The sequence below is a fragment of the Scyliorhinus torazame genome, chromosome 21 (assembly GCF_047496885.1).
Source record: "Scyliorhinus torazame isolate Kashiwa2021f chromosome 21, sScyTor2.1, whole genome shotgun sequence".
NCBI lineage: Eukaryota > Metazoa > Chordata > Chondrichthyes > Carcharhiniformes > Scyliorhinidae > Scyliorhinus > Scyliorhinus torazame.
The window spans coordinates 86,441,418-86,468,850 of record NC_092727.1 but is presented as its reverse complement, the minus strand read 5'-3'; the positions used below and the strand labels follow the sequence as shown (position 1 = coordinate 86,468,850).

The 27,433-nt window shown below is 48.0% G+C and overlaps 1 protein-coding gene across 1 annotated transcript in view; it reads right to left on the bottom strand.

The window, feature by feature from the left end:
• The window catches only part of LOC140398386 (supervillin-like), a 144,395-nt gene that overhangs the window by 26,928 nt on the left and 90,034 nt on the right, over nt 1–27,433 (bottom strand). Inside the window, 5 exon segments of the mRNA XM_072487015.1 lie at nt 1,720–1,822; nt 6,604–6,758; nt 12,215–12,491; nt 13,766–13,904; nt 16,253–16,428. Coding sequence (XP_072343116.1) covers nt 1,720–1,822; nt 6,604–6,758; nt 12,215–12,491; nt 13,766–13,904; nt 16,253–16,428 — 850 coding nt within the window.

The window sequence follows — 27,433 nt, the reverse complement described above, 5'->3', positions numbered from 1 at the left end:
TGAGTTCGACTCTCTTGCTAATCTTACTATAGTACCTCAATCTAACTAACCAGTCTGCTCTAATCCATGTGGTGTGTGTGCTGCTTCCTGATCTGCCCTTGTCTCTTTGAGTGTTGCCTATGGAAAGAGAAAGAGCATGTGTGCCCTGTCCTTTTATATGGGTAGCCCCCTTGTGGTCGTGTCACCTCTGGATGTGTCTTGACTACCCATTGGCCGTGCCCTATCTTACTGACCTATTGGTTAAATGTCTGTGTGTCATGATGTCTCTGGTGTTCCCTCTCATGTTTATTTAGTTCTAGTGTATCTACATTAACCCCTTGTGTATTTACAGTGATGCATATCACCACAAAAGATGGCAAAGTTGGAAAGAGTGTGTGCTGACAGAGGGACATAGGGCACATATGCATCCAACTTTGAGGATTACAGTCTTATTGTGAGTAGTTCCATAGAGTATCCATAGAATTCCTACAGTGCAGAAAGAGACCTTTCAGCTCATAGAGTTTGCACCGAGCCTCCAAAAGAACACCCAACCCAATCCCTCTTGCCTGCCCCACCCCACCCACATAACCCCAACTAACCTGCACATCCTTGGATACTAAGGGCCAATTTAGCATGGCCAACCCTCCTAACCTGCACATCTTTGGACTGTGAGAGGAAATCGGAGCACCCGGAGGAAACCCAGCTGACTCATCCAAAGATGTGCAGGTTAGGTGGATTGGCCATTCTAAATTGCCCTTTAAAGTGTCCAAAAAGGTTGGGTGGGGTTACTGGGTTATGGGGATAGGGTGGAGGTGTGGGCTTGGGTAAGGTGCTCTTTCCAAGGGCCGGTGCAGACTTGATGGGCCGAATGGCCTCCTTCTGCACTGTAAATTCTGTGATTCTATGATATGACACAGGGATAATGTGCAAACTCCACAAAGGCAGTCACCAAAGGTCAAAATTGAACCTGGCTCCCTGGCGCTGTGAAGCAGCATTGCTAACCACTGTGCCACCATGCCACCTAAAACTTCCAAAACATAGGGATCATGGGCTTCATAAAGGGAGGCACTGAGTACAAAAACTGGAAGGCTATACTGAACCTTCATAAAGTTGTGGTCAGGCCAGAGCTAGAGTATTATGCCCTGTTATGGTCATTGCATTTTAGCAAGGATCTGAAGGTCCTTGAGGGGTTTTAGAAGGGTTAACTCTGTTGCTTCACAGCACAGGATCGATTCCCGGCTTGGGTCACTGTCTGTGCAGAGTCTGAACGTTCTCCCCGTGTGTGCATGGGTTTCCTCCGGGTGCTCTGGTTTCCTCCCACAAGTCCCTAAAGATGTACTTGTTAGGTGAATTGGACATTCTGAATTCTCCCTCAGTGTACCCGAACAGGTGCCGGAGTAGGGAACTTATAGAAAGAGAGTATTAATGTGAGAGGGAGGAAAACATTAATCACATGGGGGGGGGGGGGGGGGGGGGGGGGAGAGGGTTGACTTTGTACACTAGTTTAACAAGGTGCTAGTGAATCAATTACCCAGTACACTACTGAAAAAGGCACCATCACCCCAATATAGTGAGAGGAATAGATTTCCAGCCTGGTGGTACGTACACGTCCTGGGAGAATGGGAGTTCCTTCCCTTAAACAACCATCATCGTCTGTAGTTTTTGCACAACCGTCTACACAAAAAAAATGGTCTCAAACTCTCTTTGCTTCTTTAAAAAAAAAATGTTCACAATCCAAACCTTGTGAGCTTCTGATGTTATTCCTCCTGCCACTGTGGATAGTCATTCCTCCTTGGAACAGCTGGAGAAAGCAAGGGGGTTCCTTTCCCTGGGATACCAGCACCTAGGTAACAGCACACACATTTAACCCTTGGTCAACAAATCAGCAGCATTGTTTCAGCAAACCCACATTGTGCAGTTTGATTTTTAATAAAATACCAAGCAGGAAAACTTTTTTCTATTATCAGGATGCTTTTGTTGCAGCATTATAATAATTTTTATTAGTGTCACAAGTAGGTTTACATTAAACGCTGCAATGAAGTTACTGTGAAAATCCCCGAGTCGCCAGACTCCGGTGCCTGTTCGGGTACACTGAGGGAGAATTCAGAAGGTCCAATTCACGTCTTTCGGGACTTGTGGGAGGAAACCGGAGCAGCCGGAGGAAACCCATGCAAACACGGGAAGAACGTGCTGAGTCCGCACAGACTGTGACCCAAGCCGGAAATCGAACCCGGGACCCTGGCACTGTGAATAAATAGTGGAACCACTATGTTACCTTGCCGCAGATCATACATTGTATTTCTCATATACAGTACACTGTCTAGTGTACACAATGCAGAGTGACAGAAGGTGAACAAGGCCGAGTGAATTTGGGGAATATCTAGACATGCTACTGTATTTATCTGTGACTAGTACCTTTCAGCTGATGCACGAGAAGCTATAAATTGCCATATTTCGGAGCAGGAATGTACCAGGATACCCAGATCCCTCTGCACCTCAAGAGTTTTGCAATTTCTCTCTCCATTTAGATCATAGGATGCTTTTCTATTCTTCCTGCCAAAGTGAGCAATTCACATACACCGACATTATATCTTTCGGCCAAATTCTTCCCCACTCGCTTAACGCCAAAATCACGTTCGGCGATTGGCCGGAGAATATCTGATTCCGACCAATCAGGGACGGAGCCGCTTTCATGACGCTCCGCCCCCTCCAAAAGCAGCGAGCTCCGCGTATCGACAGCCTCTGGACATTGCCTGAGGCCCGCCTCCTGATGCTCCGCCCCCGACGGCTGAGTTCCCGACGACATGGGTCGTGTGTGGTCTCATCCCTTGGGAACTCGGTGTGGCCGCTGCAGACCGCCGCCATGCGCATGCGCAGTCATGGACCCGGCAATTCTCCAGGGCGTAGCGGCAGCTAGAGCTGTGTGCTCTGCGCTGCCGTCCTGCTAGCCCCCAGCAAAATGGGGAACCGGTGGCAGTTTTGCGCCATTTTTTCTGGCATAAAAGGCCACCGTTCCCACGCTATCGTGGGGGTCATAGCTCCAGAATCAGAGAATCCAGCCCCTTATGTCCTTTCCACAACTTACTTTCCCACCTATCTTAGTGTCATCAGCAAATTTAACTACTATACAGTTGGTCTCTTCATCCAAGTCATTGATAGATTGTAAAGAATTGATGCCCCAGCACCGATCACTCTGGCACTCCACTTGTCACATCCTGCCAACATGAAAATGGCCCTGTTTCCTGTTACCTACCCAATCCTCTATCAATTCATGCTGATATGTTACCCTGTACAATATACTGACCTGTTTACTCAGTGAATCCTCAAATCCTCACACCCTCAACCCCAACTGATGCACTGTCTGCCTGTGGTCAGAAGAGGCCTGGGAAAACATACTAATGATCAGAAGGTATTCCAGACAGGAAACTGACTGTAGCCTGCCCCATTGATGGGAGACATTGGTGTCAGCATTTAAGAGGATGGTGCTTGTTGTATGCAATAGGTTTGGCCCACCTGACATGACCCTGCACTTTGACATTCATCAACCAGCTAATGCTCAAACAACAGGAAGTCCAGTGCTATGGAGGTTGAGAGTGACACGAACGTCTTTTATTCCTCACGAGGAGAGCTTAGACCCTCAGTCTTAAGAAACAAGGAACCTTCATTTATAGTGTATGACGCCTTTCAATGCCAATGGGCGACCCAAAGCACCTGATGGCCAATGACAAATTTTAAAGTGTAGTCACTGTTGTAATCTAGGAAATGCAGCAGCCAATTTGTTCACAGCATGATCCCACATAAGCACAACAAGATAATGACCAGGTGGCGTGTTTCTTAACTGATGTCAGTTGAGAGACGGACACCAGGGGAAACTTTCCCTTCTGTTTTTGGAAGTTACACCCCGGGATCATTTCACTCATGTCTTGCCCTCTTACCCCCCCCCCCCCACCCCTCCTCAACTTTCTCTTGCAGCCGCCTCTGCTGATCCCGCATCAACCCCATCTCCCCTGCTATCAAGGCGAGCTGCACCTCGTGTTCCTCCACTGCCTCCTCCGTCTTCCGGACCGCCTGACCCTGGACCTCCAGCCTCGTCTCCACGCGGTCTATCCACACTTTAATCGGGTCCAGCGGCCTTGGCCAGGTCCTCTGGATTTTCCTTTCGTTGCTGGGTGAATGTCCCATTCAGGAAGCCCACCAGCTGCTCCATTGGCAACTGAGCCGGCAAGGCCGCTCCCTGCCTCCCCGCCATCTCCACCTGTGTCGCAGGCACCACACCAGCTTTTGCTAACTGTTCCCCTCTCTTGCGACCACTTCTGGTCCTCGACTCCATGCACCGGTGGGTCATTCTCTCCTACCAACACTCCTGCTCCTTTCTTCCTCCACACATCCAGCCATTAACCGGGGAAAAGGTCCAAAAACACCGCCACGAGCAGGAGCCACCAAATGTGAGACCACTCACACCATGGCCGCCACTGGAAGTCTCCAGTGTAGTCCACGTTTAACAAACCAATTAACAGATGTGATAGGTGAAGAAGTGTCTCTGGATATTAGTCATTTGGGCAGACAGAAGGCACTCAACAACATTCCATATAGGAGACTGTTAACAAATATTGAGTGCAAGGAATTGGAGGCAACCTATTGGCTAAGATAAGAAATTAATTAGGAGGCAGAAGGCACAGAGAAGGATAATGGATATGTATCCAAATTGTGAAGGTGTGCCTGATAAGACCATAAGACATAGGAGCAGAATTAGACCACTCGGCCCATCGACTCTGTTCTGCCATTCAATCATGGCTGATATTTTTCTCATCCTCATTCTCCTGCCTTCTCCCCATAATCCCTGATCCCCTTATTAATCAAGAACCTATCTATCTCTATCTTAAAGACATTCAGTGATTTGGCCTCCACAGCTTTCTGCGGCAAAGAATTCAACAGATTCACCACCTTCTAGCTGAAGAAATTCCTCCTCATCTCTGTTTTAAAGGTCATCCCTTTAGTCTGAGATTGTGTCCTCTGCTTCCAGTTTTTCCTACAAGTGGAAACATCCTCTCCACATCTATTCTATCCAAGCCTCGCAGTATCCTGTAAGTTTCAATAAGATCCCCCCTCAACCTTCTAAACTCCAACAAGTACAGACCCAGAGTCCTCAATAGTTCCTCATTTGACTTCATTCCAGGGATCAGTCTTGTGAACCTTCCCTGGACCCTTTCCAAAGTCAGCACATCCTTCCTTAGATATGGGCCCAAAACTGCTTACAGTACTCCAAATGGGGTCTGACCAGAGCCTTATATAGCCTCAGAAGTACAACCTTAGTCTTGTATTCTAGCCCTCTAGACACGAATGCTAACATTGCATTTGCCTTCCTAACTGCTGATTGAACCTGCACATTAACCTTAAGAGAATCGTGAACAAGGACTCCCAAGTACCTTTGTGCTTCTGATTTCCCAATCATTTCCCCTTTTAGAAAATAGTCTATGCCTAAATTCCTCCTTCCAAAGTGCATAACTCACACTTTTCCACACTGTATTCCATCTGCTGCTTCTTTGCCCACTCTCTTAGCCTATCCAAATCCTTCTGCAGCCCCCCCCGCCCCCCCCCGGCCCCCAACCCCCCGCTTCCTCAATACTACCTGTCCCTCTACAGGTCTTTGTATCTTCTGCAAATTTAGCAACAGTGCCTTCAGTTCCTTCTTCCAGATCATTAATGTATATTGTGAAAAGTTGTGGTCCCTGCACAGACCCCTGAGGCACACGACTGCCATCCTGAAATGGTGTCCCCAAGTGTCTGCACCAAGGCCTCAGCTTTTCACCATCTATAGAAATGACTTGAATGTAGTAATAGAGAGCCGCCCAGCTAAGTTTGCTGATGGCACTTGGTTTGGTGGCACAGAAAACTTGCTCCTTTTGTGTGACTGTCCTTCTTGCCTCCCTTAAATCAATTTGATATTTGAAAGCCAGACAAATAAAATTGATTTTTCAAAGCGCGATTATAAAAATAGTTGGCCAAGGATAGGAAATAGCAGTCAATAACCTGTGGATAGAGAGTTACTGAGCCTCCTCCAGTTCTGAGCAGGACTGTTTCACCACTCTACTTACACCATTAGCCTAGTCCTTTCATTGCGGAGAATCCATTTCCTCTTGTAGACACTCCAGTGAAAGGGGGGTATAATCTTAAAACCAGAACTAGGCTATTTAGTGAAATCAGGAAGCAATATTTCCAGACCCAAGGTAGTGAAAATCTAGAAGTCTCTCCACCTTACCTATCTCAATTTTCACAGCAGAAAATGCAGTAGAAAAACCAGGAGCAAAATATTTCTTCTGATCGTCAAAGACTGTGGTTGTTGGGCCAATTGAAAGTTTCAAGATTAGGACTGATAGATTTGGTTGAAGTAAGGGTATTGTGGGATATGGAACAAACACAAGCAAATAGGGTTGAAGCTCAGCTCAGCATATTCAATAGTGTAGCAAGATAGATTTGAGGGGCTGAATGGCCTATAATTGTCCAGTTTGATTTTGGATGGTGCAGTGCCACAGCAGTAATCTGATTAGATATGGTGACTGCAATTCTGTAATCACCACCCCATCCTGCCCCTGCACCCCCAACCCTCACACACAACATTGCTACCTGCGCCTCTCTGTCCTTGCCCAGTTCCACTGTGGTCAGTGCAGATGTTCCTTTGCCGCTGATACTTGACAGGCGGCCCTGCCAGAAGAAATACGCCGATCGCTCCTTCCCAGGACCAGCGCTGCTCAGTTGATCCGGCCTCTGTCGCTTTGCCACTGCAAGAGAACACAGGGAGACCCAACCTCAGGCACATTCACTGAAACTTAGTTTCTTTATGTAACAACAGGTCAGTACCCAGTCTGACTGCCATCTGTCATATCGGATCAGATCCTTGTCTCAGGTACATCAGGATCTTTATTTACAGAAGCGATTTTAAATGCACATCCTCACAAGGTTCCGGCACAAGGTAGGAGAGCTGCACTGACGGTCACTTGGCAAAGTCCCTGCCGTGTGAAAGCGAGTCTTACAGTTCTGACCCCAGGTCTAAACTAAGTGAGTTGAGCTGAATCAGTGCGAAAGAAAGACTTGCACTTATTTAGTATCTTTCCTGACTTTTGAAACTTTTGTAACTAGGAGACGAGCAGTTAATATTTATGTAACAACAGTGTTACCTCTAATTCCCTTTAGCTATGTGCCACATTGTTTCTTGCACGACGCAGTCCCTTTAATATTCCTGTGCAGCTGCATGTGTCTGCATCTTGAAAGGATCGCTGCTTGTAAGTAGCTTGTGACAATGTGTATATTGTAAGAATAATGAGGGTTAACAATTGACTGTAACTGCATCGAACCACTAGATGGCGATCAAGCGCATACACGTGGATCACGTGATTCTCTTGATTTGGGGAGAAGGTTGTTAGGCGAGGTGGAGAATAGTCATGTTATCAGGAGATCTGTAATTAGACTCATAGATTTAGTGAATCTGTAATCTTTTACATCTTAGCAAGCAAGTCAAATCTATTTAGTTGTAGTGTGAATAAATTTGCTTTGTTCAAAACTTAGCTTGATGTTCTTTGTGAGACACTACACTTCGAAGCCATCCTCATTCAGAAAGCAAAGAACATCACACCTGTTTGTTCCCTGTATAACATATTCCTTATTGCTGCAGGGCTATGCACCCATGCAGCTTAGGAAATGCTGCACCCAGGATCTCAAGGACACCAACGGCCAGATAATCTCCTTCAGTAAAGTTGGTTGAGGGATAAATATTGATCAGGGCGCCAGTGAGAACATGCCTACTCTTCATTGAAATAACTTCACTCTGCTGACTACATGTGCAGAACTACTTTATATGTTGGTGGAGTAGAGATGTGGAGACAAGGTGCTGTTCCGCTGTCTTTTGGATTTGCGGGGGGGGGGGGCAGTGAGGGGTTCCTTGGTTCCTTTAAGGGGCCTGCATCCATAGATTCAGAAAACAAATCTGGTGCAAGAGCTATTCTCCCTAAAATAAAACATTTCAATGGAATACGTCCTGGATAAGAGTCAGGCTAGAATTTTACGAACCTCCCAAGGGGTCCAAGGTGAGTGGGAGCGGAAAGCTGCATGAACAGGATTCCTTCTGGGATCCCTCCTGCCCAGATGCAGACACAACGTTAGGGTAGGGCGGACTGGGCCTCGGACGGGAAATTTGCCCATGCCCATTAAAGTCCATTTAAGAGCCTTTTCCAGCCCAGCCACATTTTCCGCTGGCCTGGGCCAATTGGATCAGGGTGCCAAATAGAAAAGTGAAATTTCTCAATCTTGGGCAGGAAGGGTGGAGGGAGGCACCTTAATCTGAATGCCTCTTCCGATTTTGGGCATCCTCGCCTCACGGACCTTGGAGCCCTGGCCCTCTCTCCCACAATGCCAGCCTACCCTCCAGCACTGATATAGCACTCCTCCTGACCTTCCAGGGCATCTCCCACCCTGTCGCTCCCAGGACCCCTGGTACTTACCTGAAGGGCGGTCCCATGGCTTAGGCTCAGACATAGTGCTGCAGTACCTCTTCTGGCCAGTGCAGCACATGACCAACAACTCTCCAAGGCAGGACGTCTGTCCATGCCTGCTGTCAATCAATGCTCATTTGAATGTAAAATGATAGTGGGCCTGTGGGAGTTGGCAGAGGTGCAGCCTAAAAATTCAGGCTTCAGTGTTGTCACTGTGGTCAGAAATCAACTGAGCATTAATTGAGTGGAAACTCTTCCTCTCTATGAAGGCAGGTGATGCTGCTGTGAAGAGCCTTGCTGCCCATGCGGGTAACTAATTGGGCCTGCTATAGAGCTCACAGGATGGAGCCATGTGTTTCCTTGTACATCAGCCTCTTTTGGGACACATGTAGCATTAGATCTCAGAGACTTATCAGATTTATAGAATTTGCCTCCTTTACACTGATAATGTCCCATCGGGTGAGCTGTTTGGAGTACAACCTCAGTATAAAAACACCTTTGAGTAACAGGTTTTATTCCCTCAGTCTTCCTCCACCCTACACCAGCTAAATTAACCTGTGATCTACATAAAAATTATAAGTTCCACAGATACATTAAAGACACCCAACTCTATTTCACCACCAGCTCTCAAACCCCCCTCACCCCAACCCACTGTCTTTGTTTTGTCAGATTTCTTGACTGGCATCCAGTGTTGGATGAGCAGAAATGTCCTCCCACTAAAGAGAGGGAAGACTGATGCCACTGTCTTCGGTCCCTACCATAGAAACCCTGTACCCAAGCCACCAGCACCTGTCTGAGGTTGAATCAAATTGATTGCCATTCCGTACCTCTGTAACCTCCCATAGCCCCATCAACCCTCAACGATTTCTGTGCTCCTCCAATTACAGCTTCTTCCGTATCCCACTTTTCACTGTAATCACCATTGGTGGTATTGTCTTCAGCTGCCTGGACCATTAAAGTCTGTAATTCCTTCCTTGAAATCTCCACACCCCCTCGTCCGAGACACTCCTTAAAATTATGAGAATCAAATACATTGCTGTGGGTCTGGAGTCACGTCGAGGCCAGACTGGATAAGGACGTCAGATTTCCTTCCCCAAAGGACATCATGAACCTGTTAGGTTTTTACATCATCAGGTTGTTACAAGGGGCGTCACTCTCCGACCCCCCGCCGGGTTGGAGAATCGCCGGGGGCTGCCGTGAATCCCGCCCCCGCCGGTTGCCGTAGACTCCGGTACCGGATATTCGGCGGGGGCGGGAATCGGGCCGCGCCGGTTGGCGGGCCCCCCCGCTGGATTCTCCGGCCCAGATGGGCCGAAGTCCCGCCGATAATTTGCCTGTCCCGCCAGCGTGGAGTAAACCACCTTTTGAACGGCGGGACAAGGCGGCGTGGGCGGGCTCCGGGGTCCTGGGGGGGGGCGGCGGGGCGATCTGGCCCCGGGGGGTGCCCCCACGGTGGCCTGGCCCGCGATCGGGGCCCACCGATCCGCAGGCGGGCCTGTGCCGTGGGGGCACTCTTTCCCTTCCGCCTCCGCCACGGTCTCCACCATGGCGGAGGCGGAAGAGACTCCCTCCACTGCGCATGCGTGGGAAACTGTCAGCGGCCACTGACGCTCCCGCGCATGCGCCGCCCGGGGATGTCATTTCCGCGCCAGCTGGCGGGGCAACAAAGGCCGTTTCCGTCAGCTGGCGGGGCGGAAATTCCTCCGGCGTCGGCCTAGTCCCTCAATGTTGGGGCTCGGCCCCCAAAGATGCGGAGCATTCCGCACATTTGGGGCGGCGCGATGCCCGTCTAATTTGCGCCGTTTTGGGCGCCAGTCGGCGGACATCGCGCCGTTTCGGGAGAATTTCGCCCATGGTCACCATTACTGTTACTAGTGTTGTATGTATTTCCATGCCATTGTAATGTAAAGATGCTTGGCAGAGCAAGGGTTAACATGGGTTGAGAGAACAGCACCACCTACGGTATGATGACTAGAGTCACATGGTAAGAGACTGGTAGAACACGAGAGAAAGAACCAGCCTTCACAGAGTAGCGTCACGGACGACAGCATTAACTGGGATCTGTACTTAGTTAAAGATTAACAATAAATGGTTTACGTATAAACATACAGGTCTCAAAACTCATAATTGTGACATCAAACAAACTTGCAATGCAACAAAGTGCTCAGCAGTGATTACATAAAACTAGCTTTTAAAAATTCCTGATTTATCTAATGAATGGACTTTAAAGTCACAGCTAACATGGAGGGATTTGAATTCATTTCTCTGGATCATTAGTCCAAGCTCCTGGAATATTAGTCGAGGCTCTGGAAACACTAGCCCAGGTGTCTGGATCACTTGTACAGCCCCTGGATATACAGTACAGGCCTCTGGAGCATTAGCCAGGCTTCAGGAGCATTAGTCCAGGCCTCAGGAGCATTAGTCCAGGCCTCAGGAGCATTAGTCCAGGCCTCAGGAGCATTAGTCCAGGTCTCTGGAGCATGAGTCCAGGCCTCTGGAGCACTGTGCAGAGTCTGCACGTTCTCCCCGTGTCTGCGTGGGTTTCCTCCGGGTGCTCCGGTTTCCTCCCACAGTCCAAAGATGTGCAGGTTAGGTGGATTGGCCATGCTAAATTGCCCTTAGTGTCCAAAATTGCCCTTAGTGTTGGATGGGGTTACTGGGTTATGGGGATAGGATAGAGGTGTGGGCTTGGGTAGGGTGCTCTTTCAGAGAGCCGGTGCAGACTCGATGGGCTGAATGGCCTCTTTCGGCACTGCAAATTCTATGTTTTTATGATTAGTCCAGGCCTCTGGAGCAATAGCCCAGGCCTCTGAAGCACTAGCCCAGGCCTCTGGAGCACTAGTCCAGGCCTCTGGAGCACCAGCCCAGGCCTCTGGAGCACCAGCCCAGGCCTCTGGAGCACCAGGCCAGGCCTCTGGAGCACCAGGCCAGGCCTCTGGAGCACCAGGCCAGGCCTCTGGAGCACCAGCCCAGGCCTCTGGAGCACCAGCCCAGGCCTCTGGGGCACTAACCCAGGCCTCTGGGGCAGTATACAAGGCCTGTAGAGCATTAGCCCAGGCCTCTGGAGAATTAGCCCAGGCCTCTGGAGAATTAGCGCAGGCCGCTGGAGAATTAGCCCAGGCCTCTGGAGAAATAGCTCAGGCCTCTGGAGAAATAGCCCAGGCCTCTGGAGAAATAGCCCAGGCCTCTGGAGAATTAGCCCAGGCCGCTGGAGAATTAGCCCAGGCCTCTGGAGAATTAGCCCAGGCCTCTGGAGCATTAGCCCAGGTCTCTGGAGCATTAGCCCAGGTCACTGGAGAATTAGCCCAGGCCTCCGGAGAATTAGCCCAGGCCTCCGGAGAATTAGCCCAGGCCTCCGGAGAATTAGCCCAGGCCTCCGGAGAATTAGCCCAGGCCTCCGGAGAATTAGCCCAGGCCTCTGGAGAATTAGCCCAGGCCTCTGGAGAATTAGCCCAGGCCTCTGGAGAATTAGTCCTGTCACATAATCACATTGCCTGCCACTCAGTTCCTTTTTGACCATGATTTTGGTCACCTGTCCTAATATCGTCTGATGTGGCTCAGTGTCAAATTTTATTCAATAAAACCTCTGTAAAATGCCTTCGGACAATTTGTTACATCAAAGCTGCAAGTATATGTAAATTATTGTTATTGCTCACTACAGCATGGCTTTTGACCACAAGAGGGCAGATTGATACAGCTTGAAGAACAATCGGTTTAGTTTGTGGTGCAATTGCTAGGATCAAGCTTACCCAGACTGCTGATGGTATACTTCCACTGAATAACGTAAGTGTCCCCCTCATGGAACTGGCCGTAACTCCCTCTTGGGAGCTTGCTGTGATCAAACTCTTGAACATGCCAGATCTCCACGTCAACGGTCTTCAGTTCAGACATTCTCTCATCGTCCATTTGTAGGAATCCATAACCGCGTTGTACATTCACTCCATCTAGGATTGTTCCGGATGGCACTTCTGGGAATGGAATTAGCAGCTTAGCATCATAAGGCTTCAGGTCATTCTGGGTCTCCAACTGAAAAACAAAAATATAAATGACCTTACATAAATATTTACAATCCATTTTGGGGTTTAATATTCCTCTAGTCGTAAAATGGTTAAAGTTGGAACAGGAACAGATTATTTAGCCTCTTAAGGCTATTCCAACATTTTACATCTAGTGGTTTATTGCAGTTTTCTACTTCACAAAGTGAATACGCTCCAAAAGTATAGCAGTGGTTGTAAAAGATGCTGGGGCCATGAAAGGTGCTATGGAAATACAAGTCTTTCTTTTTGTTTGGTGACATGAGGTTATACCACAGGACGTACTGACCTTCAGAGAGAGATAGAAGGAAAAAGTGAATGTTGCAGAGCCCTGATGAAGTGTTCCATCCTGTTGTAATATGCCTTTAAGGGATATCACCATGACATCACTAGAAGGGAAATGTGTCATGTGATCCAGCCTTGGCTTCACTTTTGCTTTCAACAGAGCATACACACACACACACACAAACACTCACACCCACACGGCAGAACTCTCCATGCCATCCCCTGCAGCAGAGGTGGCTCACCATCGGTCACCAGTGGGATATTCCAGTCCCACCGAAGTCAATGGCAATTTACGCCTCTCGCCCATGCCACTTTTGGGGAACCCGCAGTGGGAGTTGATTTTGGTGGGATTTGAAAATTCCACCAACGGGAAGGGCTGGAGAATTTTGCCCACAGTTCTGATGCCTTCAACCTGTATACCGATGTGTAGCTGTTCTCGTGTGTCTAGTCTTAATAAATGAACCCACAACATGTTTACCCATTACCTAAGAGTGATTGATGGCCTATATCATTAAAATGACTACAGGATTCAAGAAGCTTGACACTATCCAGGACAGTGCAATTCACTTGATTGGCACCCCATCCACAAACATTCACTGCCTCCACCACTGGTGCACACCAGTGGCAGTGTGTACCATCTGCAAGATGCACTTACTAAGGATCCTTAAACAGCACCTCCCAAATCTATGACCGCTACCATCCAGAAGGACAAGGACAGCAGATACATGGGAATACCACCACCTGGAAGTTCCCCTCCAAGTCACTCACCATCCTGACTTGGAAATATATCGACTCTGATGCTGGGTCAAAATCCTGGAACTCCCTCCCTAACAGCACAGTGGGTGTACCTACACCATATGGGCTGCAGTGTTTCAGAGAGCAGCTCACCACCACCTTCTCAAGGGCAATTAGGAATGGTCAATAAATGCTGGCTTCGCCAGTGATGCCCACATCCCTTGAATAAATAGAAAGAAAAAATACCTTGAACTCAGCTGTGCTCTCAATTTCCCTTTGCACCAGTTGTCTTGACTCTGCCCAGTCCAGAAACTTCTCCTTGAACAGAATTGTTTCATTGTGCTCTGACAGCCGGCCAAAGATTACCCAATCAGGGCGTCCCTGCCTGCAGAGAGGAAAATGACTTTAATGTGAGAAATTCTGTGAGAACGAAAATGGAACTCAGCAAAAGTTAACTATAGAGGTACAGAGAACATCTGAAAGCAATTTGACCAATCATGTCGGTGCCATCTCTTTGTGAGAGCTATTCGAGAGCCTGTCCCACTGGCGTGCTCTTTTTTGCACACTCTTGTATCTTCCTTTACTTCACAATTTCATTCCCTTTCCTCTGAAAGGATTAAATAGTCTCTGTCTGAACAATTGAAAGGCGGCGCATGCTCGAGGGGCTGAACTGCCTAATCCTGCTCCTAGTTCTCATGTTGCTCCCCATGGCAAAGCACCCCATGTTCCAACCACTTATGTCATGACGATTTTATTTCCTAACCCTTCTCCTCATCCTCATGGTGACAATGATAAATGGATGAATTTTTCACGTGAGGACATGGTGACTGGATTCTCCGGTCGCTGACGCCGAAATCACATTCGACGAACGGCCGGAGAATCCCGAGTCCCCGACCAAATTGGGGGCAGCGCCGCTTTCCACCCCCCCCCCGCAAAGCGGCATACGGACCACGTATCGACGGCCTCAGGACATTGCATCAGGATGCTCCACCCCTGACCGGCCGAGTTTCCGATGGCGTGGGTCGCATGTGATCCCATCCTGTCGGGAACTTGGTATGGCGGCAGCGGACTCAGTCCAGCGCTGCCACAGTCGGGGGAGGGCCGGTCCGTGGGCAGGGGAGGACATTATTCAGGGCTGGGGCACTCTGGGGGTGGTCCAGGGCACGCGAGCCGGCCAAAGGGGGGGCACTATTTCATGGACCGGGTCCGCAAGCGGCCTCCGCTATGTAGCACAGAGCCGCTGCTGCAGGCCACCACATGCCCAGCCACAGACCCGGCAATTCTCCGGAGTGTAACGGCAGTTAGAGCTTGGTGCTCTACGCTGCCAGTATGTTAGCCCCCAGCAAAACGGGGAATCAGTGGCTGTTTTGTGCCATTTTTACAAAACGCCAGCGTTCCCAAGCCGGCGTAGGGTCTAGCCCCAGAATCAGAGAATCCAGCTCGGTATCTCTATACTCAACTTAACAAACTCCTTCTTTATTTTAAAAACCCTATTAATCTCTTGTGAACCACTTCTGCTCCGATTGATTTGCCATGTATCTCAGGTGTCTATTTCCAACTTTTACTTGATAGAACTACACAGAATATACAGAAGGCAAATAGGGAATTTAGCTGATCAGTGTTGATGTCCATGTTCAACATTAGCCTCGTCCCATTCGAATAATCGCTCCTTGCTCTGACCCCATGTCAATTAAAATGAGCAAAGTATTAATTTGCAGTAAAGCTTAATTTCAAACATTTGCGCAAATGAAACTGTGAGGAGAGAGAGAGAAAGAGAAAGAGAGATGAAATTCAGAGGGCTGGATTTTCAAGCCCACCAGCGACATGTTTTCTGGGCAGTGGAAGTGGCTGGTCATTGGTCGCTGGAGAGATCTTCCAGGCCCGCTGATGTCTACGGTGTTTGGCGTGGCTCGCCCGTCCCGCTGAAGCAACCGGAAGATTCCGTTGGTGTTAGGGGCTGGAAAATCCTGGCAATAGGGACACAGAGAAAAAGAACAGAGGAATCTACAATCTCCCAATCCTTTACAGAACCAGTATGATTTCTGCTGCTCCCCTGCCTGCCATCCCTCGGACCTTTTGCCTGAGATTGCCAAGATGGATGACCAATTAGAAGCACAGTACGAAGTCTTACAACACCAGGTTAAAGTCCAACAGGTTTGTTTCGATGTCACTAGCTTTCGGAGCGCTGCTCCTTCCTGAGGTCCTTCCACCCCAGTCCAACGCCGGCATCTCCACAATTAGAAGCAGATTTGCACTTTAGGCGTGTGTCTACCAGCAATTTATTGAGACGGTTTAAACTCATTTCACCATACAGACCAGGTATTGTCATGGTACACAAGAAGGAAAAGACAATCCTAAACCACTGACTATTAATGTCTGCTGGATAATACAAACTCAGGGTCAATCAGGATAGGATTAGTCTCAGTGTCGATGTGTCCCACAGTCGGAGAGCTTTGCCAGAGCTTCATGTTCAGCCACACAAATTAAGATTGGTCAGTTGGGTAAAGCATGAGGGCTGCGACTACCTGTGGGTGCCCGGCAGACGAGCCTGGGTTAGACACAAACCCCTTTCTGACAAGGTAGGCCTGCCTCTACCCACAACAATCTCTACTTCCGGCAAAAGAATGTTTTAAAGTGGCTCACTTTCCCTGTTACTGACTCTGTCACAGCACCAGCACCCTCACTTCTAACCCTACTGAATTTGATCAGCAAAACATACTGTTCTCAACTCACTGCCAGGAAATGTTCTTCTTGGCTCCGGGGTCCAAGGGGTTTACTGCACAGTTGCTATAATCGTAAGGACCACTCAATAACTGTCTGCCCAGTTGGAGTGCTGTCTTTCGCTGTGCCAGTGTGACCTCTTTGCCATGCCAGATGTACAACTCGCTGCCAAAATCTAGCACCAACACCTGCAAACCAAGAGAAAAATGTTAGCTCAATAAAATGAAGCAGTGCATCTCAATCAAATAGAAAAGCAATGGTACGTGGGTGATTTTAACCCTATGCTTTGTGGAAACCAAGGGAGGGGGCAATCAGAATGCCACAAATAATTCCCTGGCCTGAGTCTTCTGCAAACCTCCCTGACCATGATTCTAATCTGCTCGCCTGAGCAGGCAACAAAGACACCCACTGAAAATTGTCTAATCCGGACAGCAATTTTAACACAGGCCTGAGCAGGAAAGCAGTTACTTCAGGCAAACACAAGACAAAGACAATCCTCCCAGAAAAGAGCAAAAAAGTGAGTGTTTTTCTTTCATTTATGGATCCAGGAGTGTTATAATATGTCTTTAAGGGATTTCAGCATGACATCGCAAGAAAGGAAATGTGTCACGCTGCGATCCTTTAAAAGGCATATTATAATAAGGAGCAGGATGACACAATGCACAGGAAAGATGAGGAGACAACTTTCAGATAAGACTTTAAACCATTTGTTTGTTCCTCTGGTTCAGAATGATATAAAATAAACTGTTTGAAGGTGTAATCAAAGTACTCTGTGTCCTGGCTAGCATTCCTCCTTCAATTAAAAACAAATTAACTGGCAATTCACATCCTCAGCTGTTTGTGAGACCGTGCTCTGACAGACCTGCCTCCTTGTCGAACCACATCAATATAGTAATTGCATAATGTAATTAATCACTTTTCAAAGTGCATCAAGATGCTCCAAGAAGATGCTTTTCGGGCTTCAGTGAATGATGGACTACCCACTCTGGAATTATATCACAGCGGTCAGAAGTCACAGGTTTGACAACTAGGGTTGGAGTCTCCGCCCCGCCACGCCACATTTCTGCCCCGACCCGCCGGCGGGATTCTCCGTTATGCTAGCCGGTCAATGAGGTTTCCCATTGTGGGGCAGCTCCATGCCGTCGGGAAACCCCCGGATGGCCAGCAAAATGGAGAATCCTGCCGGCGGAGAATCCCTGCCCCCGATCTCTGTGTGGTGTTAGCAATGCTTTGTGGTAATTGGCCACAGCATTCCTGGTCTGGACAGGTGGAACAGGTGATGCTAAAGTGGCCATACTGAACTGCCCTTTAGTGTCCAAAGGTTAGGTGGGGTAATGGGGATAGGAGGGGGGAGTGAGCCTCGGGTGGATGCACTTTCAGAGGATCGGTGTAGACTCAATGGGCTGAATAGCCTCCTTCTGACTGTAGGTTTTCTACGATTCTATGTGATTATGCTGGAAACTGAGGATGTGATTTTCTGCCCCCCCCCCGGCATGTTTTCCTGCAGCAGAGGTGACTCGCCATTGGCCTCCGGCAGGATCTTCTGGTCCCACCAATGTCTACGGTGTTATATACGGCTCACCCGTTCTGCCGCCGGGGAACCTGGCCCACATTGAATGCGTGTGGACATTAATTGAGGACAGAGACAGGCATGGCTGTTTTGTCGAATGTCCCACCTGTACTCACATACTTAGGTTCACACAAAAAAGAATAAAGTCCTGCAAACTGTGGATTGTACCACATGAGGGCAGCACCTCCAGGAGTAGGATCTCTTCTCATTTAAAACGCAAAATCAAAATATTGTGGATGCTGGAAAGAATCTGAAATAAAAACAGAAAATGCTGGAAATACTCAGAAGGTCAGGCAGCATCTGTGGAGCGAGAAACAGAATTGATGTTTCAGATTGATGTAAGGTTTCTCTCTCCTCCAATATGTTGGGATCAGCTATGGCCATGGTCATATAAATACACTGACACTGAGGTTCACCCGCAACGTGACAGCAACCTGGTATTGCCAATAGCATGTCAGTTTCCTGTTTATGTGTCAGTAACAAAGTAGAACATTCTTTAGCACATCAACAACTGTGGGGCACACTGCAAATTACTTTTCCAGCATTGGGATGATAAATTGTGGACAGCATTCCCAAGACATTCCGATGCATTGTGTCAGTGGGTGAGCTTGCTCTCCACCAGCTGTACCCAGGGATTGTTCCCACCCCCCGATATTCATTTTGGTAGAAAATTCCAGTAAAACCTGGAAGTGAAGGGTGCCAATAAAACTTGACTGAACTGGTCCTGTGTACCTTAAAGTGGTAGTTTTTAAAAAATTCATTTACGGGATGTGGGAGTAACTGGCTAGGTCAACATTTATTGCCCATCCCTAATGGCCCCGAAGAAGGTGATGGGTGAGCTGCCTTCTTGAATCGCTGCATGTTCCTGAGGTGCAGGTACACCACCTTGCTGTTAGGGAGGGAGTTCCAGGATTTTTACACAGTGAGAGCGAAGGAACAGCGATATATTTTTATGTCAGAATGGTAAGGGAATGGGAGGGGAACTTCCAGCTGATGGTGTTCCCAGGTATCTGTTTACTTGTCCTTTTAGATGGTGGTAGTCGTTGGTTTGGAAGGTGCCTTGGTGAGTACTTGTGCATCTTGTAGATGGTACACACAGCTGCTACTGTGTCGGAGGTGGGGTGATTGGATGTTTGTGGATGGGGTGCCAATCACGTGGGCCAGTAATACTGGTGGTATTATAAATGATTTTTACTCGGATTTGAACATTTTGAATCGATTTTTGCTTCTGAGAATTCTGGCAGTTTTTGTTTATTCAGGAAAGTCTGTTTTATTGAAGCAGATTTTAAGAAATAAAAACATTTGGGGGAGAAATCCTGCACTGCACATCAGTGCATAAGTTTACTGACAGGTAAGGTGAACATGGCTAACAAATAAGGATTCTGGGTAACTCAGGGCTGGGTGAATAAGGAGTCTGCAGTCTAAGGGGTTAATGAAGCAGAGCATACATCATGAAGCGATGAAGCATTTCATGGTCTTGCCCTCTCTTGTAGACCTCAGTGCTGGATGAAGCCACTACAAGATGTTTCTTAATAAAGCTAGCGGTGAGATTCTCTGGTCTGCCAGCCGCATATTTCTCAATATATTTCTATCTTCCCACCAATTGTCAATGGGATTTCCCATTGGAACCACCCACACCACCGCAAAACCCACTGGCAGGGGATGCGCTGCCGGCAAGAAAATTGAATCGCAACGACCGGAGAATTCTTGCCAGTGTTTTCCTTCCCTCTTCAATCTCTGTAAGTATTCTCTGTTAGCACAACAAGACCAAGAATATTTTACAGAAAATAGAATCAGGAATCGGCCATCCGGCCCTTCCAGTCTGCTCTGCTATTCAATCTGATCACGTCAGTGCATACGTGCCTTGACAAGTAAAGTGAGCATGGCTGACAAATATTCTGGGTAACTCAGGTGTGGGGGAATAAGAAGGAGTCTATCGTTTAATGGTTAATTCTTACTGTGATTTGCTAATAAGGGACAGCATACATCATCACAGGAAGTGATGCAGCATCTCTTGATCTTTACTTGGTCGGGAGATCGAAACTGCATACAATACTCCAGGTGTCGTATCACCAAGGCCCTGTACAGCTGCAATAAGACAGCTTTGCTCCTGCACTCAAATCCTCTTACAATGAAGGTCAACATTCCATTTGCCTTTCCAACTGCTTGCTACAGCTGCATGCTTGCGTTCAGTGATTGATCTATGAGGAAACTATATGGTAGCAGTGAGTGAGAAAACAAGTATGGAAAAATCTTTGCCATTATCAGAAAGCTTCAACTGGGGTGCAGGCCCCAATCAAGCAGAAGCATGGCTGAATTGGTGCCAAAGATTTGCCAGATATCACAGCACAATAATAATAATAATAATAATAATCGCTTATTGTCACAAGTAGGCTTCAATGAAGTTACTGTGAAAAGTTCCTAGTCGCCACATTCTGGCGCCTGTTCGGGGAGGCCTGTATAGGAATTGAACTCGCGCTGCTGGTCTTGTTCTGCATTACAAGCCAGCTGTTTAGCCCACTGTGCTAAACTAGCCCCTAGCTGCATGGGCCTAGCTGCATAGCCAGGTCAGCACGCGATGGGTGGCTATGCAGATAATAATCTCGCCAGGCAAGGTTTCAACGAAGAAAACGTCAAGCAAGATGATGCAAGAAAAGCACTCAATGCCTACTTCACTCTGCTGAGCTGGCTAAAATTAACATGAGTGCCCAAAGAAATGGAGAAAGTATTGATACATTTATCAATGATCTGTAAAGACTAACACAGAACTGTGAAAATGGCAGCTTAAAAGATCAAATAATCAAGGACAGGACTGTTCTCAGAGTTTTATATGAAGCATTGCCTGACCACTTGCAGGCAAGAGATTAATTAACCTTAACAGAAGCAATTCAACTGAGCAGATGGGCTGTGGCCAGTCAGTGATTCGGGGTGACAGGGAGAACCAGTTCCCAAAAATGACAGACTCAGTAGAATATGCCAAATTTAAAAGCAGCGAGGTATTAGGCTATTAAGTTGGATGATCAGCCATGATCGTGACGAATGGCGGAGCAGGCTCGAAGGGCCAAAAGGCCTCCTCCTGCTCCTATCTTCTATGTATCTATGTATGTATCTAAAAGAAGGCAAGTAAAGTGCACCCATCAACTTTTCCAGCTAATTGTAATTGGTGTAGCGGGTTAAAAAAAGAGGCGGAAATACTGTCCCAACAACGAATCCGGATGCTGGGCGTCATTCTCCGACCCCCCGCCGGGTCGGAGATTGGCCGTTGGCCGCCGTGAATCCCGCCCCCGCCGAAGTCTCTGGTACCGGAGATTGGGCGGGGGCGAGAATCGGGCCGCGCCGGTTGGCGGGACTCCCCGCTCAATTCTCCAGCCCGGATGGGCCGAAGTCCCGCCCAGAAATTGCCTGTCCCACCAGCGTAAATCAAAGCTGGTATTTACCGGCGGGACCAGGCGGCGTGGGCGGGCTCCGGGTTCCTGGGGGGGGCGCGGGGCGATCTGACCCCGGGGGGTGCCCCCACGGTGGCCTGGCCCACGATCGGGGCCCACCGATCCGCGGGCGGGCCTGTGCCGTGGGGGCACTCTTTCCCTTCCGTCTCCGCAATGGCCTCCACCATGGCGGAGGCAGAAGAGACTCTCCCCACTGCGCATGCGCGGGAAACTGTCGGCGGCTGCTGACGCTCCCGCGCATGCGCCGCATTTCCGCGCCAGCTGGCGGGGCACCAAACGCCATTTACGCCAGCTGGCGGGGCAAAAAACGCCATTTCCGCCAGCTGGCGGGGCGGAAATCCCTCCGGCGCCGGCCTAGCCCCTCAATGTTGGGGCTCGGCCCCCAAAGATGCGGAGCATTCCGCACCTTTGGGCCGGCGCGATGCCCGTCTGATTGGCGCCGTTTTTGGTGCCAGTCGGCGGACATCGCGCCGTTGGGGGAGAATTTCGCCCGCTATTTCTGACAGAAGGAAAGTCGCTTTCAGGTTGTAGCAAGAAGTCGCTACAGAATAACAAAAAATAAATGCCTTTGAAAGGTAGTAAGGTCCAAGAAGTGGAAGACATCGATGATATTGAGATGCCTTTTCTTGGAGAGATCGAGGAACCCAGCTGAGGCTATTGTAGTCCTTACACTGTTTGGGAGATTTTGTTTCAACAAATTGCCCTTTAGCATCACTTCAGAGCCAGAAATATCCTGGAAGACAAAGTCAAGTATCCGAGAAGGACTGTAGAGAGTTGCATGCTACATCGATGATATCCTGATCCATGGATCCACACAGACAGAACATGACACTAGAGCGTGAGGTTTGCTGAAATGTCTACAGGAGGGAGGCAGGAATTACTCACAGCCAACTGTCAAGCTCCTTGTGCACAGAAGTGGATACATTCGGCATCAGAGCTGATCCACAGAAGACAACTGCAATCTCGGAGGTTCTGCATTCTCACAATATGATTGAGCTCCAGAGATTCATGGGTACGGTGAACCAAATTGGAAAATTCCTGCCTGACTTGGCTATCATCAGTGAGCCACTACATCAGCTGTTCTGACAGGATAATTCATGGTGCTGGGAGGAAGCACAACAGAGCTCCTTTGAAAAAAATCGAAATTATGCTGCTATCACTTGATATTTTAGCTCACTACCTCCCAGAGTTCCCCACTATCATAGAATCATAGAATCATAGAAGTTTACAGCATGGAAACAGGCCCTTCGGCCCAACCAGTCCATGCCGCCCAGTTTTTACCATTAAGCTAGTCCCAGTTGCCCGCACTTGGCCCATAACCCTCTATACCCATCTTACCCATGTAACTATCTAAATGCTTTTTAAAAGACACAATTGTACCCGCCTCTACTACTACCTCTGGCAGCACATTCCAGACACTCACTACCCTCTGAGTGAAGAAATTGCCCCTCTGGGCCCTTCTGAATCTCTCCCCTCAAACCTATGCCCTCTAGTTTTAGACTCCCCTACCTTTGGGAAAAGATGTTGACTATCTGCCTTATCTATGCCCCTCATTATTTTATAGACCTCTATAAGATCACCCCTAAGCCTCCTACGCTCCAGGGAAAAAAGTCCCAGTCTATCCAGCCTCTCCTTATAACTCAAACCATCAAGTCCCGGCAACATCCTAGTAAATCTTTTCTGCACTCTTTCTAGTTTAATAATATCCTTTCTATAATAGGGTGACCAGAACTGCACACAGTATTCCAAGTGTGGCCGTACCAATGTCTTGTACAACTTCAACAAGACGTCCCAACTCCTGTATTCAATGTTCTGACCAATGAAACCAAGCATGCCGAATGCCTTCTTCACCACCCTGTCCACCTGCGACTCCACCTTCAAGGAGCTATGAACCTGTACTCCTAGATCTCTTTCTTCTATAACTCTCCCCAACGCCATACCATTAACTGAGTAGGTCCTGGCCTGATTCGATCTGCCAAAATGCATCACCTCACATTTATCTAAATTAAACTCCATCTGCCATTCGTCGGCCCACTGGCCTAATTGATCAAGATCCCGTTGCAATCCTAGATAACCTTCTTCACTATCCACTGTGCCACCAATCTTGGTGTCATCTGCAAACTTACGAACCATTGCTACTATAGGGCTGGGGCCTCTACTCTTTTGACACAGGCAGGTGTGTCTATGCACCCCTTGCACTGACAGGGAGCGAACAGAGGTAGAGAAAGAAGATAGAGCTGCTGTGTGGACTTGTGAAAAGTTTGGAGATATGGCCAGACTTCTCTGGCCATTCCCGCATGCCGGATCTTCTGGTTCTGCCAGCGGCGAATCCCCGCCATGGGGATTCCCAGCGGCATGGCGGTGTCCATATAACGGGAAACCCTGTTGACAACAGTGGCACCAGAACATCCTGCCACTGGCCAATGGAGGGCAGCCTCCACCACTGCGAAACATGCCGTTTCGTGGGAGGGGCGGAAAATCCCGCCCGTTGCTCTTGGTCTCCATTTTTCACGATAGAGACAGACTACAAACCGTTAATAACACTCTTAAATGCTAAGCATTAGCAAAAATGCCTCCACAAGTGCAATGTTTCAGACGGACAGTGAAGAGGTTTGATGTGAATACAGTGTTTTCCGGAAAAACAGCAGACCACAGCAGATGCATTGTCCCGTATCCCAGTGGCAAGACCTGAAGAAGGTGATGTCGTCGTTGTCGAAGAGGCAGAAACTTTTGCATCAACGACAATCACTACTCTACCAGCAACAACTCAGTGACTAAATAAAATCAGTGAAGCACAGAAATTTGATGAAGAATCTTCCCATGTCAGAGAGTCCTGTGTCAAAGGATCACTTGCGTACATGCCACACAACCCCATTCTCGGACAGTATTATGAATAGCAAGGACACCTCAGTGTGGTTGATGATTTATTCATCTGTGACAGGAGAATAAGATCATGAGATGTTGCATCATTTCCTGTAATGATGCATACAGTGTCTCATTAGCATATCTTTGATGTAGACCTTTCCTGTGCCTACTGACAAATTTACATAGAATTTACAGAATTTACATAGAATTTACAGTGCAGAAGGAGGCCAGTCGGCCCATCGAGACTGCACCGGCTCTTGGAAAGAGCACCCTACCCAACATCCACACCTCCACCCTATCCCCATAATCCAGTAACCCCACCCAACACGAAGGGCAATTTTGAACACTAAGGGCAATTTAGCATGGCCAATCCACCTAACCTGCACATCTTTGGAATGAGGCAGATCAAGCACGTGTTTATGTCTGTTTCCATGATTAATTTCTCCTGGAATATTGGTTGCCAGCCTGGGGCCAGAGGCTATAGCTTGAGGAGCATCACTCTGCATCAATCAAAACTGACCTGGAGACTCTTCCGCTCTTACTGCCTGGCAAAGAGGTATTGGAGGGATTTTACAGGTTTATAATCAACCTGTTTGGCCATGTTATGAATAAAGAACAAAGAACAAAGAAAAGTACAGCACAGGAACAGAAACTTCGGACCTCCAAGCCTGTGCCAACGATGTTGCCCATCTAAACTAAAATCTTCTACACTTCCAGGGTCCTTATCCCTCTATTCCCATCCTATTCACGTATTTGTCAAGATGCCCCTTAAACGTCACTATCGTCCCTGCTTCCACCACCTCTCTGGCAGCGAGTTCCAGGCACCACTATCCTCTGTGTAAAAGACTTGCCTTGTCCATATAAAATAGAACATTACAGCGCAGTACAGGGCCTTCGGCTCTCGATGTTGCACCGACCTGTGAAACCACTCTAAAGCCCATCTACACTATTCCCTCATCGTCCATATATCTATTCAATGACCATTTGAATGCCCTTAATGTTGGCGAGTCCACTACTGTTGCAGGCAGGGCATTCCACGCCCTTACTACTCTCTGAATAAAGAACCTACAACTGACATCTGTCCTATATCTATCTCCCCTCAATTCAAAGCTATGTCCCCTTGTGCTAGACATCACCATCCGAGGAAAAAGGCTCTCACTGTCCACCCTATGCAATCCTCTGATCATCTTGTATGCCTCAATTAAGCCACCTCTTAACCTTCTTCTCTCTAACGAAAACAGCCTCAAGTCCCTCAGCCTTTCCTCATAAGATCTTCCCTCCATACCAGGCAACATTCTGGTAAATCTCCTCTGCACCCTTTCCAATGCTTCCACATCCTTCCTATAATGCGGCAACCAGAATTGCACGCAATACTCCAAATGCGGCCGCACCAGAGTTTTGTACAGCTGCTACATGACCTCATGGCTCCGAAACTCAATCCCTCTACCAATAAAAGCTAACACACTGTACGCCTTCTTAACAACCCTCTCAACCTGGGTGGCAACTTTCAGGGATCTATGGACATGGACACTGAGATCTCTCTGCTCATCCACACTGCCAAGAATCTTACCATTAGCCCAGTACTCTGTCTTCCTGTTATTCCTTCCAAAATGAATCACCTCACACTTTTCTGCATTAAACTCCATTTGCCACCTCTCAGCCCAGCGCTGCAGCTTATCTATGTCCCTCTGTAACTTGTAACAGCCTTCCGCACTGTCCACAACTCCATCGACTTTAGTGTCATCTGCAAATTTACTCACCCATCCTTCTATGCCCTCCTCCAGGTCATTTATAAAAATGACAAACAGCAGTGGCCCCAAACCAGATCCTTGTGGTACACCACTAGTAACTGGACTCCAGTCTGAACATTTCCCATCAACCACCACCCTTTGTCTTCTTCCAGTTAGCCAATTTCTGATCCAAACTGCTAAATCACCCTGAATCCCATGCCTCCGTATTTTCTGCAGTAGCCTACTGTGGGGAACCTTAGCAAACGCTTTATTGAAATCCAAATACACCACATCAACTGCTTTACCCTCATCCATCTGTTTGGTCACCTTCTCAAAGAACTCAATAAGGTTTGTGAGGCACGACCTACCCTTCACAAAACCGTGCTGACTATCTCTAATCAAATTATTCCTTTCCAGATAATTATACATCCCATCTCTTATAATCCTTTCCAAGACTTTGCCCACAACAGAAGTAAGGCTCACTGGTCTCTAGTTACCGGGGTTGTCTCTACTCCCCTTCTTGAACAAGGGGACAACATTTGCTATCCTCCAGTCTTCTGGCACTATTCCTGAAGACAAAGATGACTTAAAGATCAAAGCCAAAGGCTCAGCAATCTCCTCCCTAGCTTCCCAGAGAATCCTAGGATAAATCCCATCCGGCCCAGGGGACTTATCTATTTTCACACTTTCCAGAATTGCTAACACCTCCTCCTTATGAACCTCAAGCCCTTCTAGTCTAGTAGCCTGAATCTCAGTATTCTCCTTGACAAGATTGTCTTTTTCCTGTGTGAATACTGACGAAAAATATTCATTTAGCACCTCTCCTATCTCCTCGGACTCCACGCACAACTTCTCACTACTGTCCTTGACATCGCATCATAATTGCCTTTCCCCCAGATATGACTCTTGCCCTGCGGTATATACCTATCCCTTTCCATCACTAAAGTAAACGTAATTGAATTGTGGTCACTATCACCAAAGTGCTCACCTACCTCCAAATCTAACACCTATCCTGGTTCATTACCCAGTACCAAATCCAATATGGCCTCACCGCTCATTGGCCGATCTACATACTGTGTCAGGAAACCCTCCTGCACACATTGGACAAAAATGGACCCATCTAAAGTACTCGAACTATAGCGTTTCCAGTCAATATGTGGAAACCTTGCGCCTTGCACCTTAAACCTATGCCCCCTAGTAATTGACCCCTCTACCCTGGGAAAAAGTCTCTGACTATCCACCCTGTCTATGCCCCTCATAAGTTGTAGACCTCTATCATGTCGCCCCTCAACCTCCGTCATTCCAGTGAGAACAAACCGAATTTATTCAACCTCTCCTCATAGCTAATGGCAACATCTTGGTAAATCACTTCTGCACCCTCTCTAAAGCCTCCACATCCTTCTGGTAGTGTGGCAACCAGAATTGAACACTTATGCTCCATGTGTGGCCTAACTAAGGTTCTATATAGCTGCAACATGTTTTGCCAATTTTTATATACAATGCCACTGCCAATGAAGGCAAGCATGCCGTATGCCTTCTTGACTACCTTCTCCACCTGTGTTGCCCCTTTCAGTGACCTGTG